The 19,531-nt window shown below is 39.6% G+C and overlaps 1 protein-coding gene across 1 annotated transcript; it reads right to left on the bottom strand.

The window, feature by feature from the left end:
- Positions 1-5,515: 5,515 nt before the first annotated feature.
- SLC25A32 (solute carrier family 25 (mitochondrial folate carrier), member 32) lies at positions 5,516-19,434 on the bottom strand. The gene is made up of 7 exons (XM_004679674.2): positions 19,024-19,434; positions 11,731-11,881; positions 9,854-9,939; positions 8,599-8,759; positions 8,159-8,272; positions 7,742-7,887; positions 5,516-6,803 (listed from the first exon to the last, which is right to left on the bottom strand). The coding sequence occupies exons 1-7, from the start codon at positions 19,175-19,177 to the stop codon at positions 6,668-6,670; spliced, it is 948 nt and encodes a 315-aa protein (XP_004679731.1). The 5' UTR covers positions 19,178-19,434; the 3' UTR covers positions 5,516-6,667.
- Between the last annotated feature and the right edge of the window lie 97 nt (positions 19,435-19,531).

Raw genomic sequence — 19,531 nt, 5'->3', positions numbered from 1 at the left:
TACAGAAGTGGGGTGCAGGTCAGAGGTTCAGGGGCGGCGAGAGGCTTCACCAGAGACAGAGTGGGGAGCAGAACAGGCAGATCGACGAAGTACACTGCTGAGGGGAGCAGCGGGCGGGTCAGGAGAGGTCTGCCACACCATGTGGTCACCTCCGGGCCAGGTGGGGATCGAACTCATGCTCATGCGCAAGTGGCCTTTGCTTCTTAGTGCTGTGCCTTAACCCCTGCGCCACCAGGGAGGGCCTAGATAACATTTCTTGCTAAAAGGATCTTCGGCTCCTTGAAGAAATGGGTGGTTTCAGCTCTGGGACAGGAAATGTACAGTATCAGCCTGGAGCAGCCTGCCTGGCATACTGAAAAAAACTAGGCCACAATGAGAGACAATCCAAGAGCCAACTTGAATTAGTTCCCACTGGCAAAGATGATACAATTTAAGCATCCATAAATATCCTAACTGCAGCAGTTTCAAACAAGTCCAGCATAGTTAAATGCAAGTCCCAGGTTTCTTGCTATCAGCTCAAGATTGCTCTCAGCTCCCAGAGGTTGTTCTCAGGTCCTTGCCATATAGCTGGTTTTCTTCCAGTCCAGCAGGAAAGAGCCTGCTTTTAAAATACTGACCTGATTAAGTAGGTTGGACCCACCCAAGATAAGCTCACTTTGGAGTCTAGTTAACGGATTAAGGGACCTTAATTACAACTGTAAAACTCCTTTGCCAGCTGTCATAACCATAGAGGTGCTATCAGTAGTATTAACAGATACCAACAACACTCAAGGGGAAATTACGCAGGCTGTATGCACCAAGGGGCAGGAATGACAGATCCCTCTCAGCCATGCAGACAACCACCTGGCCATTTTACATCTTTATAGCATGGAGCCAATTGGTAAAAAACAGGTTAACCTACTCAGTGTAGGGATTGATCCCAATTACTAAGGGAAATTGGTTACTGCTTTGCTGGAAGGAAGAGCTACATACAGGACTGTCCAGACCCTGAAGATTTTTCTGAGGTTCCCCTTACTACTTCCTGTGCCAAGAGTAAATGTTAATAGAAAACTACGGAACCAGAAAAAGGCAAGATGATTAAAGATTGAGACCTTCAGGAATGAAGGTTTGGATCACTCCACCAGGTAAGAAACCCAGAGATCTGGATTTTGACTGAAAAATATCGAGTGGGTAGTTGAAGGTAGAAGCTATAGGATATCAGTTCTAATCTCATGAGCAACTACAGAAAGAAACAAGGATTCTGGTAGCTTTGCATAGTTTCATTTTTACATGCATGTGTTGATTATATAAGCTGTTTTCTTCTTTCTTCTTCTACCCATCTTTATTTAAAGTAAAGTTTGGGGGAGTTGGCTTTACCTTGTAGTCTTTAGCTAACAGAATACTTAATGAGGTCATGACTGAATTCGAGCACCAGCAATGAATGCAGTGATCCTTAATTAAGGCTTTGTGTCTGTTTTGCTGGAGGGGCAAGAACTTCACTATCAAGATAACTGTGTCTTGTAAGCTAAGTATACTTGGCTTCCTATGCAGGAATTCAATGGTGCAAAGAAGGAGCCTGTGGGAATGAATGGTCAAAGGGGTCCCCCAAGCCAGTTATCAGTCTATTGCTTCTCAGCTGCAAACTCATCCTGCACCACCTGCTCTCGGAGCTAACAGCCTGGACTCTTTCAGGAGTAGTTTCAGTAGGGGATACAGGCGGGACACTTGGGAGGAAAGCAGCTTCTGTTCCTGGCTTCAGAGTGCTAAGGTCTGCTTTTTCTTGTGCTTCCTGCTGCATGGTCAGTGGTGTGTGTGCCTCTGGTGGTGCTTTGCTCTATTGCACACCCAGAATATAGTTTCAGCTTCCTCACAGACCCAGCCCGGTGGGCACCTTTCTGCAGTCCTGCGAGGGACACCATGTGCTCCAGCCTTATACTTGCAGCAGGGCTGTTGCCTCCCTGGCAAGCCCACTGACTGGCTGGGCCTGTCTGATCAGAACAGTACTGGGCTGTTCCTGAGGCCTTTGCCATGGACAAGATCTGCTCCTGACTGCACCTGCAGAAACCTAACTTCTGCCACCTGCACCCCAGCCTTGTGTCCCAGGGGTTTCTTGTTAATCAAATTCTAAACCAGCTCTGACCCAGGCAACCCAGCACAGGTTCTCCGCACCCAGTGGTTTGCAACTGTCTCCAACAAACCTGAGTGGGAGGTGGGGGGGGGGGGCCCTTCTCTTGCTCCCTTGCTCATTTGCCCTAGGTAGTTTATTAGAGTTCTTAACATGTTTGCATCACTCTAGCATGGCTTGAGAACCTTTAGCTTCTGGGTCACATTTACAAGTGTTGTCTCCTGGCTGAACCTAAATTGATAGGGGGCATGATTATGCATTTGGCACAAGAAGCAAGCATGAACAGCACTTTCTGTATTCCTTTGGGAATGTAAAAGCTACAGAGGATGATGTGTTCACCTCAGTCCTCCTAGACAGAAGTTTTACAAGGGCACCCAGTGAAACAGTCTTGGTCCAGTGCTCTTTGGTCCGTACAATACGTCAGTACAGTTTTGGGATTTGGCATAAGGAAGTTCTCTTCTAGTTAGTTTTCTAACAGGCTCATTCCTTCCTTTATACTTTTCATTGTGAGCTGAATAATCTTTTTGTAAATAGTAAAAACGATGTTTTTATGTAAACTAAAAAGTTTAAAAAATCTATACAACGGGTCACTGTTCATAAAGGTACCATCAGATTCGATAGAAGCAGAGTTCACAAACACCGTGACAGTCGGTGGGAAAGTGATGTACAGACCTTGGGTCTGTATTGCAGGTTCTGTGTTGCCTGAGAAACTTTCAGTTGTAGCTAGTAATAGAAACACTTAATGAGATAGGCTTTAAAGAAAGGATATTTATTGGTTCACCAAGTTGAAAATTAGAGTTACATGTTGCCAGGTGAGACTGTGACTTAAGACCAAATTGCTTTCTTTCAGTAGTCATTTCTGTAGTATTGCATCCACTTTGGACAAACTCACTCCCTGTCTCACCCCACCCCAACCCTGCCCCCATTCATGCTCCTAATTTGGCTTTGAGGAACTCTCAGTTTCATGAGTTCTCATTCATGAAATAGCGGAGAATGTCAATGGACTCAAAAGTTTTTAGAGTCTCTGCATGGACCAGTTTAGGTAACTGCCAGTTCTAAACCTTTCATTAAGGACAGAGAGGGCACATACAGTGGCTTTGTTAATCAAAGCAAGGGAGGCCCATGGCATCTGAATCACAAAGGTAAGTAAGCTCCGCAAAGAAATTCAGAAGGAAAAGGAATAGTGACTGGGGAACCAACAGGTATCCATCAAGTCAGAATCTATTTCCTATTTACTCTTTTAGACGTTTAAGACATTAAGTAACCTAAAATGCCACATTTTCTGATGTTACCTAACATGTCTTTAGATGACAGCCATCATAGTTAAGTAAATCATTTCACAAGTATTTTTATTTCTAGAAGTAATTTTATTATCATTAACGCACCTTGCTATGAAGATGGTTAAAATATTACTTATTTGGATAATTTTATATTCGGTAAAGTGTCCATATTCAAAGGAAAATCCTCACTTGGATGGCTCAGGAACATACCTCTTAGTTGTTCTCCCGTTTCCATTATGTTTTAAAATCGCGACTTTCTAAAAGTGCCAGACCACAACAGGAAACTCTGAAATACAGCCGTCTTGTCACGGGGAGAGGCACCCAGCCGTCCATCACATTCTGCCACGTCTGCGCTCTGCCCAGTGCCAGCACTTGTTGGCAGCCTACATCTTAACTTTGCAGTGTTGTCCTTGGTTTTCCCTGTCAACCTCCACTCTTCTTCCTAGACTTCCAATGCTTTCTTCAAGCTAAAGTTCTTTAACTTTCCTGTAGCTGCTGAAATCCAAAAAAGCACCCGACAGTGGTGTCAGAATTTGCAATATGCTCCCCCTCCTTAGCTGCTTGCAATCGGTCTTCAGTCTCTTGATTTTTGACATCTCTATCCTATAGAAAAAGGGGTTGTCTGAAAAGTCATGACCTAGTTTTCTTTGAAACAGGAAACAGAAAAATGTGTCGTGACTTTTCTGACATCCCAATATTGATGACTGGTGACTTCTTTTTGAGCCTATTCCCCTTTTTTTGAGCCTGTCCGTCTTCTTCTGCCCAGAGATGTAGCCATACCTCTCTATGCCTAAGCACCTTACTTTGATCCATCCATTGAATCCTGTCTAAATCTTGTGTTTACTCCTCCACCTGGATGTGGAGGACTGCCCTTGTTTGAGACTCACCTGGCCAGCCCACCAGCCCTTCTCCACCAAGGGCAGTTAGTCAAAGACTACCAAAGGTGGAAGCAAAGCAGCTCAAGCTCTCATCTCTGGGCAAAACACTTTGTGGTTCAACTGCACTGCAGTCTCTGAGGGGCCAGAAGGAGGTTGAATTTCTGGAACCTCCCCTTCCCCTGCCTCTCCTGTTTTCTTTACTCCACTATAGAGTTCTCCCAAGAGCACACCTTCAATAAATCATTTGCCTAAGAACCCCCATCTCAAGCATTATCCCTGCAAATGAAACGATCTAAGGTAGCATTTTACAGATGAGAGAACTTGACTCAGAAAGGTGAAGTATTAGCATAAGGCCAAACAGAAAATAGGATTAGCAGCTTCCTAGGGTGCATTCTTTTCCATCACACTGCCAAGGCCACTTCTCCAACTAACTCTCCAGGCATCCTAGCCTCACTCTCAAGCCTCAAGCCAAGTAATTCCTATCTCAGAATCTTCCAGTTTCCTAGTCCTCTGCCTAGATTGTGTTTCCTCTACCCCATTGTGGCCTGCTCCTAATTTCTGACAAAATGTTTCAAGGATTACTCAAGAGATCTCTCCTGACCCCAACCACCTCACTCTCTCTACCAGCAACACTCTCCTCAACTCTGCTTTAGTGATACTTATAATTTTTAAAACCTTGAAATTGTTATTCACGCTTGCCTATTTTCTGCACTCACACTGAAATGACAATTCCTGTGGGCAGAATGCTGTCTGGTTTATATCCTGCTGTATCCTCAATGCTTGGTAACAAACCTTGTACAGAACAAAGTTCAACATTTATAGTCAAGTGAGCAGAATTCTTTTCTCAGAATTTTTACACTTTGTAGAAATCTCCTTGGACATTCTTAATCTAGAAATGCAGTTATTTAGTGCTTTATGTTTTTATTGTGCAGGTTTGTATGCTCAAACAGCAGTTAAGTTGTATTTTATTAATTTGGGGGGCATATAGGAGTCACTTACATCATGGTGCTACCACTGAGGCACCAAACGCCATGTCTTTTCATACAGGAACTAACTTTAGGACATTATACAAATTATAGTTTAATCCAGAAATATGAAAAAATATATTACGTTTAATTTATAACGCATTCCTGTGCATATTACAGAGATTATAGTAAATACAATTAGATTCGCAGCATTTCCTCTTTATTTTTAAAACAATGCCATTTTCAATATATAAAAAATAGACCTCTTTTCAAAGAACCATTTCAATATGGCTTTGAAACCACGGTTTTATTTACAACAAATAGATGGTAGTGCAACTTCATTCATGCCATGTTTATGACAGATAGAAATATTCACTCTCCTGGAGTCCTTTGGGGGCAGGCTTTAAATGTATAGCTACCTGCAACTCATGAAAGTAAATCAATAATGACCATAAATGTAATTTGTACTTATGCCTGAATTTCAGCAGTCAGTTTAGATGAATCATTTATTTAGAATCTAGACCCATATACCCAAAAACTGAAGTAGGAAAAAGTTTCTTATTTCCACATAGTTTGTCAACAAACACATACTGATTATTCCAGTATCTGTATATAATATGACCTATTAGCAAATCCATTAAGTGACTTTAAGCCAAGTATGTTAATAAGGCTGATGTGACACAGCTAATATGACACAGCTTGATTCTAGACCTTCAAATTTATAAGCTTAGAAGACACTAGGTACCTATTCCAAAAAGTAACTGGATTATGGTAGGATTATATTTTAAATTACAGAAAAGCCTCTATAAGAAAATTAGTGATGGGAGTGACAACAGATGCCAGGTATTTCTCAAATTATGGGACGTACATAATTTCCAAATTTCTCTGATGAGTGCATTTCAATTAAATTAAAACTAAACCTCATTTATCATGGGTTTTTTCTCTCACTCAGATTTCCCAATTCTAAAATGGTCTGGTTTTTGGACAATGTCTTTTCCACTACATCCTTGAAAACAGCAACAACATTCTTATAAAAGGGTGTTTTCCTGGTATTACACAAAGGTAGATCTTTACAGCCAATCCAGGCAAATGAGTTCAGAAAGTAATGCACATACATCTATACCGTTTAGCAATTGGTGCAAATCAGCTTCTACTTGAATAATGAAATGGAGAAATCGGTGTAATTCTCTGCTTCATGTCAGCTTTACGGTGCGTTGATGGTTCCCATTTCTGGCAGAGATATCCAAGTCCCATACAGATGGGAAAGGCAAAAAGCAGAAACACATAACAATGACTTAGCAGTTCTTCGACACATAATGATTACAGACCAATCCTGATAAGCCATGGTGCTGTGCAGTATTCTTCTGAGTTTTACATCTTAAGCACAAGGTAGCCACATGGCTGCCTTGGGCAGAGATACTGGAATTAACTCCTTTTAGTTTACTCTCTATTTTCCTTAAGGTTAAGCAAAAAGTGGGAGACATTTTCATATACCACAAAAGTGATACAGCAGGCTGGCGTCACTCTAATCAAATTAGGTGCAATTCCTTTGTAAAATCCGCCGATGCCTTCTTTCCTTTAAAGCGAAAAATAGATGTAAGTTTAATTCTCCACATAGCTAGTTTGAAGATACAAAAAGTTAAACCAACACAGGGTTAGCAGTCAAACTTCACTGTGATTTAAATCCATGTTTTCAAAGTCATGAAAACAATGGGGTTCTGGGCCACTTGTGGGAGTCACACTCCTCCTGTGGGCTGACTCAGGGACAGAGGGCAGGGACATCTCAAACTGAACTGATAGTGCACTTTAGTGATGACCACCTTTCAAATACCTTTAAATGTGTGAACATGCAGCAATATTAATTAGTCTATGTAGGCATTAAAAAACCCTCACAGCTTATATAAATGATAGCTTTATTTCCTTAAGCCTACAACAAGAATATAGATAGCCTTGGATCTTGTCATTTCTATTCTCAATAAATATTTACTGACTTGATATGTATTTAGAAATTCTAAATAGTCTGTTCTGGCCTTTCAGCATGAAGAGAAATACAGGGATGTCTACCTATACGTTTAACTAGTCCCATGCTTAAGAACAATAGTCTCTTCTATACAAAGAGAAGTATCTTATAAAAGTTATGGTGCCAGCAGCAGGTGTAGGAGCATCATAATGATACTAAACTATGTTTCTTTTGAATTTGTTTTAATGCTATTTAAGCATTTTATAACATTTTATATATATATATAATATATTTATATATATTATATTTGACAGCTCATTTAATTTTTATAAATCTTTACTAGTCAAGATAATCTAATTTTACAAAGAAATAAAGCTTCAAAGAGTAAGTTTATGGCCCTAATATGTAGTAAATAAAAAAAGGGAAAGGAGAGGCAACGAGTCAAGTTTTTGCCCCAGCACACTCGCCTTTGCTATAAAAATAGGATCAACCAGACATTTTAAGACTTGTGAGTTATCTCTTGGAAGCAATTCTGATACCCCACAGGCTCTTACCTCCATGTCTTTCTGATCACATCCAACACCCCCTTGTATACCATGTGCTGATCCTGAAGACGAGCTCTCACCACTTGATATGGGTATGTTGCTGCTACAGCAAATATTTTGGATAGTGCTGCAACAGATATATATTCTACTGTGTTCTAAAAAGACAACACAAAACATTTCTCCTTAGGATTCCTTTAAAAATACAGAAGTTAAAATTATATATGGAAACAAACATTCAAGATGCTATTTTCCTTCTAAACACAGGCAATTAGGGGTCTCTATTTCTAACAGCTGGATGTCATTAGCCTATAAAAATATAAACAGCAGCAGAGTCAGTAAGCATCTTCACGGCAATACTACTGAAGTGTGTATCTATTAAATCATGCCCATAAAAGTAAATGATACTGTTTTTAAGAACTGTCTTACCAGTTTGGCTTCTGGTACTCTGTTGATATGCTGGTTATATTTCACTTTCAACAATTCATATGCCATAAACTGAAGAGCACCATGTGATGTTCCAAACAGTCCAGGAACAAATCCCTAAAAGGTAAGAATTTAAAAAAGAAAAACTAAACTACCCAAGTTCTCAAGAGACCACAGCTTTCAGGGACAGGGTAAGGAATAATGTGACTTAATGAAAAGTGTTATTGGCAAAGTTCAGACCATCTTCCTCACACCCATCTGTGACATGACACATCTCACAGTAATGAGATAAGCATGTTAACATACAATGCAATATTATAAGCTAAATTACAACCTAGCTTGATTTCTTTTTTAGGACTACAGTTCATTTAGAACCCAGACATTAGAGCTAAAGGAATTTATAACTGTCAGTTATTCAAAATATATTGATAATAATTTATTACCTTATACAATCCACGCACACCTTCATATTTATATATTTTCACAAGTGTATCAAACATTCCTTTATATTGTCGCTGTGGGGGGTTAACAACACCATTGTACTGTAACATAAGGCGAGTTTTTGTTACCCACAATGGATTTGTAATGCAGAGGGTCATGGCTCCTAAAATCAGATTTAAATAAGATTACTTAGCATACAGATATTCCATTATGACAACCCAAATTAAGAACAGTCACTGCCTGTAAAGAATGAGGCTGCACAGTGTTGTACACCCAAGACTCTGAGACAGTCTTAGGGTAAGTGGTAGACAGAAATTTGAGGGGGAGAGAGGGGTAGTCATAAAAACATTCTCATGCAATTAGTGTGAAGCAAATTAACAGGGTAATAGAAATGTGAAAACCTTTCCTTTGAGGTCTGAAGATAAGAGAGATGTCTTGGCTCCTAAATAATGTGACCTCTTGTAGAGAAGTACTGGGGGGGGACTGAAGGGTACTGTGATAAGGAGATTAACAGATATGTAGGAGTAAGAGCTGGCATAATCCAGAGGCGTGGGAGATTAGGGTTAAAGGACCAGAAATCTTAGCACTTGAAAAATCTGCACACATGTATTCGCCCCAACTTTAGTACAATCTTCCTCAAGGCCAGTCAAATAGCTCTTATACCTCAAAAATGAAAAAACTATGTAAAAAGCACTAAGTTAAATTCTTTACAGAAGTGATAATTTTATAATCATCCACTTTCATTTCTTATATGCCAAGTTTCCTAAGTAGTCCTTTATTGAACGAATATTTTGATTCCTGTTTGATTCTGGTCCTGTGAGTGGCTAGGTATTCAAAAGGAGTAAGACAGTTATTGACTTAAACCCAAACAGTAAACATTAAGAAACCAAGGTATACAAAGTTTCAAAATAGGTGGTATAAAGATTATGGGTTTGACTTTTTCACTTTTGAATATTAGGTATATGTGAGACAATTAACCAAGTTTCTTATAATAAACTGCAATACAAAAACTGAAATTATACTTAGACATACTGATTGTCTTGAACTACTTCAGATTCATAACTTCTATAAATTATATTTCCCTGGATAAGTAAAATACCTTTAAATATAATTAGGTAATCAAAATACCTACTAATATGAGACCAGATTAGTATAGTTAGATGTGCTTAATTACACTCTGATGTTCAAGACAAAAAGGGCAAATAAGTGAAAATCAAATTGGAAGTTGGCATTTTTATACTTCATATACTGACTTACCAGCTTCAGCAGCTGACACAAGGTATTCTGTTGCTTCTAACTGTTCAGCTCTTCCTTCTGTCTTATATGACTTGATGGCATTATAGCTGAAAGAAACAGGAATAGTTTTATAAAAATCTGCATAGGTTTCCTAAAGCAGTGAAGTCTGTTTTAAAGTGTGTGTAACTTAACTAGTACCCCCCAAATAAGTCAATGCTCAATGTAACCTCAAAATAAGATCATCTTTAAGAATTGATTTCCTGGAAATGTTTTATTTACTGTGAGGTTATATCACCCCTATGCTTCCCTCACCATGCATATGGCTAGCAATATATCTGTAAAATATTTTAATCACATCAGTTAATAAAACAACAGACAGGAAAATTGGGAGGGGAGGTAATGGGGAGGTACAGTGACTGCACAGAACAGACAAAAGACCACAAAGAGCATTGAACACATATGTCCTGAAGGCCTCTGTTCAAGAACTATGGCTGGCAATTCTGATACAAGACTCAATTGCTCTTTAGCATACTAACAAGCCATAAGCAGCACACAAGTAACCTTAACAAAAGACACAGAAAATAGCTAAGAGAGTAAGAAGCTATGAGATCACAGAAGGCCTCTGCAGGAAGAAGTGGCACTGAGTTGGTGTGGACAATCAGGAAAACAGGCATGTGAGCAAAAGTTACCAACAGGGTAAGTGAGAGAGAAGGAAAACAGCCACACTCGAGTGGCAGACTGACTTGAGTGGCAGACTGACAAGTGGACTTCATATGGCAGAAAATAGTCACTATTGTTTCTCAGCAGCGGAGCCAAACCAGTCTATTTTGGCTACAAATTCCACCTGGTCTTGGAGGACTAGAACTAAATCCTTGCAAACTTCACCAGTAAGATTTTAACATGAAACGTGTATACTTTTTAAAGAAATCCTTAAATTCACCAGGCCTTAGAAACTCTCTTTGAAGAACCTGCCACCCTGAAATTCACAGCAGAATAGATTTTGTAAATACAGTTCCACTGATGTAAGTATGTGTTAGAACTAAAAATTTTAAGAATAAATATTAAGACTGAATTTTAGTCTGCTCATTTAAAATTGTATTTTAAGATTGGTATGGATACTGACATAAAAATTTGAGGGAGCACACAAAATACATAACACAAAGAAAGGGCAAAGCTATTTCGCTAAATATGCCATCTATTAAAACAAAGAACTGCATCTGCACGCATGGCCCGAGTCTCATCCCTCTTCGTGCACTGCGGAGTGGCACTTGCTCCTTCCTCCATTCAGTGCCAAGATGCTGTGTTCTCACGCGCTGGTACATTTAATAAGCTGCAGGCGCCTGCCACAGGCAGGCTGTGACTTCTTCAGTAAATATGCAACACTAATTACTTCAAATGGTTATGGTATATGACAAGTAAGGGAGCTAAGGAAACAAACGACATGGGCAGGTTGACTAGGAGCTAAGAAGGAACAAGTTTCAAACTCAGCCAGTAACCGTTTTGTTTTGTTTTTCCCAGTAGGGCTCTTCTAGTGATATATGTTCTTTCAAGGACCCACAGTCTGTCCCCCTTCTGCTTTTCCAACTTCACAATGAGTCAAATATATTTTAGTAAGCCATCTCCCTGAATTCATCTCACAGGAATGGCTTCTGTAAGAGTGTTTCTCCGTCCCATCCTTTCATTTTCTTCCTGTTAACTTTCCTTCAGTCCAAATATCTCTGACAGAGAACAAAAACAATAACTGGACAGAACATGAAACTAATAAGCCATTTTGTACTTCTGACCCTTCCAATTCAGGGTCAAGAATGAGCCTTCTTACTTCATCATTATGTAATAATCACTGAGAACAAACGAAAATCATTTTATTTAATACTGTAAAATCTTCTAAATCTACTCACAAGAAAAAGTAGAGTCCCCAGGATAAACCTGCACCCCACACATTTGGAGTTACTCCTTGGTACAGTCCCCGTAGTCCATCAATTTTCCAAATGGTAGTCAAACAGTGCACAATTCCTTTGTATTTCGGTCTCACTTCCAATCCATCACTCACTGCAGTCAAGGATACACAAAAAGTTAGGTGAAAGCAAAGTTCTTGCTCTGAATATCAAATAAAGATTAGAACATCACACACTCACTCAAACGAAGGAGGTAAATTTAGAAGAAAAGCTTTTTTGGCAGAGAAAAATTATTTAGTACATTAAAATTAACACATTCGTGATTTTATTCAAGCTTTAAGTGGTTAGTATGTCCTCACTAAAAATTTGGATTAAAAAAAAAAGATATTAATTTCACACCTGTGAGAATGGCCCACCTCAGAAAGATCATGAACAAGTGGTGGTGAGGATCTGGAGACAAAAGAATCCTTGTACAATACTGGTGGGGATGTGGGGAACAGTATGGAGGTTCTCAAAATATTAAAAATAGATCTACCATATGATCCAGCTATTCCACCCCTAGGTATCCACCTGAAGTATACAAAAGCACTGATTCAAAGCCTAAATTCATTGCCACACCATTTACAATAGGCCAAGTTATGGAAACAACCTGACTGCCTTAGGATAGTTGAGTAGATTCAGAAGATGTATGCACACACAATGAAACAGTACACAGCTATTAAAAAAATAAAGTTTTGCCATTTGCAACAACATCGATGGAATTGGAGGGGATTGTGCCAAGTTGAAATATATTAAGAGAAAGACAAATACCAGATAGTGTCACTTAAATGTGGACCATAGAGAAAACAGCGTCAAATAAAGTCAAACAAAATCTAGAAATCTAATTGTAGAATTGAGGTTACTAGAGGGGGAAGGTAGAAGGCACAATGGTGGACTAAGGATGTATTGGTGACAGGCTTGGCACGTTCATCTGAAGGGTATATGTAGATCTTGAAAATCAGTTAAAACGTATTAAATAAATGTTATCTCAAAAACAGTGACATGAGGAGTGACAGCAAACAAAATGCAGAGAATAGAGGTAAATTTTTTCTGTAAATTCTCTTTTTACCCTTCCTACCACCACCACCACCACAACACACACACACACACGCACACGGACAGAAAGAAGAAAAAGTATCTACTCCATCCACTATTTTCAGGAACTCTAAATTAATAAAATGATAGGGCAAAGCAAGAATTCACATCAATCTTGAAAGCTTAAGAGCTAATACTTATTTGACGAAGTAACTTTAAACTTCCATTTTGCAAAAGACTCTACATAGAAGAAACTGAAGAAGGAAATATTTGTGGTAGAGCCTTGTATCTAATATATGAGAAGCAGTCACAAGCCATTAAGAAAATGACAGCCTCTAAGAAAAATGGACAAATTATATGACTGTCAAGCCACAGACTAAAATGGCAAGCAGCACTAGATGGTTCAACTTCACTGACAAAACACAAAAGTACTAACAGTTCTTTTTGCCTTCCAGATTGAGAACTTGAGGTTTGTTAATGGCCAATGTTGGTGAGGGTGTAGGGAGACAGGCACATCCATACCCCTCTGCCCTTTTAAAATAGTATAGAAGACAGATTTTTATTAAGAAAAGTTAAATGCAGTTACCCTTGACCTGGCAGTTACTCTTCTAAGACACAACTTAGAGAAAGATCAGCCCAAATCTACAAAAATGTGCTTAGAAGGAAGTTCGTGTAGCAGTTTCTTTGACAGCACAAATGAAAGCAATCTCAATATACAATGATAAGGATATGTTTAATCATGATACACCTATACTCTGGACTACTCTAATACGTGAGTGCCTTATACATGAATATCATTAGTTTACTTTAAAACTACTCTCTACAACTACATGTGTATTTCTATAAATGCTTGGGTATCCTAGGAAAAGGAGTGAACTGAAACACTTCATGTAGTTAATAGTAGGTATCTTCAGGGAATGAGATTGCTTTAAAAAGAAAGCGATTTATGGGGCCTCTCTTATGGTGCAACAGGTTAAAAACACTGCAGTATGAAGCTCTCTAAAGCTACTGTAGCACGAGTTCGATCCTGGCCAGCCAGGGAGGTGCCCCATATGGTGTGGCAGATGTCTCCTGACCCACCCACTACTCCCCTCAGCAGTGTTATTTCATAGATCTGCCTGTTCTGCTCCCCATTCTGTCTCTGGTGAACCCTCTCAACCTACCACACCTCTGGTCTGTACCCCAGTTCTGTAAGCATAAATAAATCTTAAAAAAAAAAAAAGCAAGAAGTGATTTACAAAATATAGAAAGGAATAAAGATGAAAATGACACCACTCAGATATGACTGCCCTTTCTGTGGTGTATTCCCCCCCCCTTTTTTGTCTGTGAATGGAAGTGTCAGTTCTCTTTCTCTAAGCCAGACCTTTCGTCAACCTTCACATCTATGCAGACAGATGTGACCAACAAAAGCTGAATGTAGATATTCTACATAAACAGATCTAAAGTTGAACTAGGGGTTTTCCCCAGTCAGAAAGCTGCTCTTATTCCAGTGTTCCCAATGACTCAATACATGGCACTACCAGCTTCGCAGATGCTTGTGTCAGAAACCTGATGGCACTCCACACCTTCTTATCAATTAAGAAGCCTTCTAAGGTGCTGGTTGATCAGTCTCTCGTGGACTTGATTCTCAGGTCACACTGCATCATCCTACTTCAAGATTCCATTTCCTAACTATTGACAGCAATTCAATTTCAATGAATCTTTCTGCCTGTAGGTTTGCTGCAAAGGACCTGGCTGCTCCCAACCCCCAATTTATTTTGTTGTAGGTTAAATAACCCTTCTTGAAACACTCACTTCAAAACTTCACTTATTAAAACTATTCTGCAGCATATAATAACCTCCTTAACATAGTACTTAGGACTCTCCATCACTCATTTCTATCCAGAGCCCCAGTCTCTCTAGTGTCTCCCTGCACACAACGCTGCCTTACTGAAATTACTGCACAGGTTCACTGACATCTACATCTTTTCATTTGGTGAAAATTGTTAGAATGTTCAACAACTTTTAGTCTTTATACAAACTATGACTGTAAGGTTTTTGCATAGGTGCTCTGAACATTCTCTGTCTTCTCACTCACTACTCCTCCATTTAGCTTTGATTCCTTTTTTCAGGCCTCAGTTTAATCATTTCACCAGGTGAGCTTTTTCCTATCCCCTAAATGAAGCCATTTCTTTGCTCCCACAGTGTACCATATTTTCTCTATTATATTAAAACACTTCTTACTGCACTTTTTCAATTATTCTGGCTTCCCAGTAGGAAGATGCTATGGGGCAAGAACTAGTACGTCAGCGCAACACTGCTACTTCATACATAGTGCTTGTATATTGCAGTCTCAGTATATATTTCTTTAATTAACATATCCTGAACACCTCCTGTTTCCTGTCTAGATCCACTCTGCCATGCTTTGCTCCAGAGCCATCTAGCTTTTAGTTGAATTGGGTTAGTAGGGAGCCCTGACATGAGATCAGAGAAATGTACGAGCAGATGCAGGTATTTGCAGAGACCTTATTGACATTCACTTTATCTCACAGTATCTGAAGATAATGTTTTTTACAAACACCTCTGCCAGGAAAAAGATTATGATCTAAAGGCTCAGATGATGGCTAGTATATTTTAGTAATAAAATATTTTCAGGTTAAGGTATAAACATTTGTTTTTAAACATATGTTTTGCCTTATTAATACAGTGTATGTACCTATTGTATATGTTAGCATAACTTATATGTACTGGGAAATAAGAAAATTCACGTGACTCACTTGACTGCGAGCCTGGAACAGAGCCACTCTGACGTGTGCTTTTTCTATGGGGTGGCCCTGGGCTAGCTTTGGTCCTCTACTGAAGGTCACCGCTCCTTCAAGACTGCCCTCATCCAATGACTCCCCTTGTTCTTTGACTGTTCAGCGAGCAACAGCCCAGTTCTATGGCTAAAATACTGCAGTATCCATTGTGATTTTCATATAATCTGCTCATATTTTTGTAAACAATCTTTTAAGAACAACTACATCCCAGAATTATCTTAAATCAAGTGTGATTCCTGTTTCCTACAAGGAAATGGGATTAACAAGAATGCCAAGTTTATAATTTAGATTAAATATTTTTAAGTTTGTATTTTACTATACAGTTTTTCATACTTCTCCCACCCCCTCCAGAGCATATTATGAGAATTCCTACTAGTTATTTGATAGACCTGCAAAAAATAAGTTTTAAACACCTTGATGGTTTTGCTCATCAAATATTCTGTATTTGTAGTTATTGTCCTCACAGAAAAGTTCTCATTTCTGTAAATCACTAGTAAAAGTTCTCTAGAGAATATTCTATTCAACATTTAGTACAATTCCTAAGTTCTTTGAGTTAGCTATTAAAAGGGGAATTAACTGGGTCAAAGACATTTAAGATCACAAATACTAACTGAAACCGCCCCCCAGAACCTCTCCACAAATTATAGATCATTACCCATATGTACAGTTCACTAGTCACTACTCTCCTATGAGGGGAATGGTGCCTGGAAAGAAGAGCCACTATTTACCATGGCTAACAAAGGGAGGAAAGCCTATTTCTAACCTGACAATGTTACAGCAAGTACACTAAGTGTTGTCAGAAACCTGGATTTTGTATCTAACTGCTCTAGAAACTGCACTCCTCATTTTCCTGCTCCACCTCAATCTCTTCCTTGCTTTTAGTGAGTGCTTCCACCCCCAAATATAAACACTCTGAAGTATCTCCTGAGAGCTTCCTCTTTGATCCTATCTTCTTATCAGTTAAGCTCCTAGAACAGATAGCTACAATCTTAGCTCCAAAGCTTCTCAATCCATTGCAATTTGGTTTGGGCTTCCACAAATTACTCCAAGTGCTCTCTAGATCGAGACCTTCAAGTGCACTTTTGAGCCTCTTTTTTACTAATCCTTTAGTAGCATCTGATGTTTTTTACCCCCTGAAACACTCTTCTATGGACTAGTTATATGCTACACTTTTCCTGATTCTCTAGCCATCAAATTTCCTCTGCAGCATCCTTTTTAAACGCTGAGTTTTATATAGGCACTTCTTCCACTCAACAGGAATGGTTCTCAAATCACCCTGTAGCTTCAACTGCAATCCTGAGTACAGTTTTTGCATTTCTGAAGAACTGATTTTATTTCTAACATCCAGACTTGGCTTCTGTTGTTTTTTTTTTTCCTCATGGAATGAAGGCTGTGTAATTTGGCAGCTTAACTTTCTAGAACTATTTTCATTTCCACTCCTAACATCTGACCCTTAAACAATAATAAGCTATGCACCTATGGTTTCAAAGGGATAATATACTTTGCAATCAGACTTCCTGAGTTTGAAATCCTGATGTCAACATTTCCTGTGTAACCCTGAGGAAACTTCCTGACTTTGCTGTCCCTGAGTTTTCTAATCTATGAAATGGAAAAGACAATAGAACCTAACTCTAAAAATTATAAAGGATCAAGTGAGTTAATACATATAAAGACCTTAAGGTCATGCAAACATTCAATCATAAAGTTAATTTATGCTACTGTGGAGCTTGTTATACCATGTACATATAAAACCTGATAGTGCTATTCTTGTTATTAGACTTGACATGTTGATTCCTTGATTAACTTACTGATTGGTAGGCGATCAGATATTAGAATATTTCTATTTTTATACCTCATTCATGTTATTATTTTTGGGGTTCTTTCTCATCATTCTTAATTTAAAATTATATCTTAAAACTAGAAAGAGATGCCACAATCCCCACTTCTGACTTTCATATCCTATATCGGAGTTATCTTCTAACCTGTCACCCAAGCTTTAAACTACTTCCCTTATCCCCAGTTTCATTTCTTAAATAAAATTATTTTATTTTTATTTAAAAAAATCAGTATTTGCCATTTATTTACATAGTTTTGGGACTATAACTTCACACTTCAACAGGTACACATGCTCCACTCACCCCCAAAGTTCCGGTGCTAATACGCTGTCATATTACCCTCTGGTATCCACAATATTTTTCAGAATCTACAGTTATGTTCGTTGTATCATGCTAGTTTGTTTTATTTGGCTATTTATATTTTACAAATCAGTGAAATTGGCTATTTATATTTTACAAATCAGTGAAATTACCTGGAAACCGTCTTTCATTTTCTAACTGATGTCACTTAACACAATCATCCACTTTTTTAAATCAAAAAACAGTATTCTGTCTTTTTAAATGGCTGAGGTGTGTTCATTTCTAAGTACCTACTGAACCTATGTAGATACAGTCTTCAGTAACTCATCATCTTAATAGTCTAATAGTCTACCTCTACTCATAATTTAGTCATTTGGATTTATTCCATGTGCCCTTTAGTTTTATGTTGTCCAGCATTATCTTTTATATGACTAAGTCTCGAATTACAATTAAGACTATAAATTGCTCGAGGGCAAGAACTTTTTTAGGTGCTCGGATATCACAATCCACAAATAATATCAGAAAAAATATATACCTGGTGAATCGAATCAAGTCACTTCTGCAGATCTCACTAAAAGTAAAGCTTTACTTCTAGTAAAAACTGAACTGCCAGGAAATTAATTTACAAATAAAGTCGGCAAAACCTTTTTTCAAGCTACCTTTTCCAGAATTTAGTGTTAGCTTTACAAACTAAAGGATTTTGTTGATTTTGATATACTTAATACACTTAACCTAAGTAAAATGAATTGTATTTGAATTCTAGTTATTCTTTTTTCGCAGGATCTTCTTCCACGCTTATGAATGACAAAAAACAAATCTTGAAGAGAATTCTACACCAAATGTATTTCCAACTGCCTGCGGAGGATTATATCTCACCCCAAGCAATTGCATTTTCCTCTGGGTGCAGTTGCCAAACACGTGGTTACCATGAGGTATCAAAGTACCTCCAAAAGTGAAAGATTTGCAAGTGTGAAAGCTTAGTCCTAAAATGTGGCAATCCCGTTCGTATTACAAGCCAGGCTCATATTACAAGCCAGGTTCTGAATCCCACATTTTACACCAGACTTATCTCTCCAATGCTCCCGCCTATCTTAAGTCTTGGGGAGCCGGGACCACAGTAGCCAGATTCGCAGGCTCCCCTGCACCAAATCTATTCCCGGTAAACATCTTCAACCCGGGCTTCTTGGTAAGGGAAAAGGGGCGATCAAGGCCCTCTTCCCCATCTTTATCACCCCGATCTGGGTGAGAGAATAAAGTAAAGGAACCCAGGGGCCAATAGCTGCTCTCACCAGCAAAGCGGATCTTCACGAGGTCGAGCGGGTGCAGCGCGAGGTTGGACAGGACCCCACCGCTCACGCCCGCCACCAGGTTCTCATATCGGACGTGGCGAAACACCGTGTTCCACGCCGGCGACCCAGACGCCGGCTGGCCCTGGCCTGTCATAGGCTCGGGGCCCGCCGATACCACGGCGTCTAGGGCCGCGGAGGTAGGACGAGAGGCTGTGGCTGCCACCGTGGCGACCGCCGCCGTCCCACCGCTGAAACCGCGGGGCGCGAGCCCACTTCCGGGACCGGCGCCCGAACGCAGACGCCGAGGCGCTGGAGCGAAGCCCGCAGACCGTGGCGAGAGACAGCCGGGCAAAGAGAGCTGCACTTCACGCAGCGGAGAGCGCGAAGTGCCCAAGCGCCTGCCTCCGCCCACACCGCGCCCCGCCTCGCTCCGGCACCTGGCGCGCCCGGGGAGCCGCCCCCGCCTAACCCTCGTCCGGAAAACTACGGAGCGCCGCGGGGTCAAACA

This window comes from Condylura cristata, unplaced genomic scaffold (assembly GCF_000260355.1).
Source record: "Condylura cristata isolate star-nosed mole 26May11 unplaced genomic scaffold, ConCri1.0 scaffold00009, whole genome shotgun sequence".
Classification (NCBI taxonomy): domain Eukaryota; kingdom Metazoa; phylum Chordata; class Mammalia; order Eulipotyphla; family Talpidae; genus Condylura; species Condylura cristata.
This window is presented reverse-complemented; position numbering and strand designations above follow the sequence as displayed.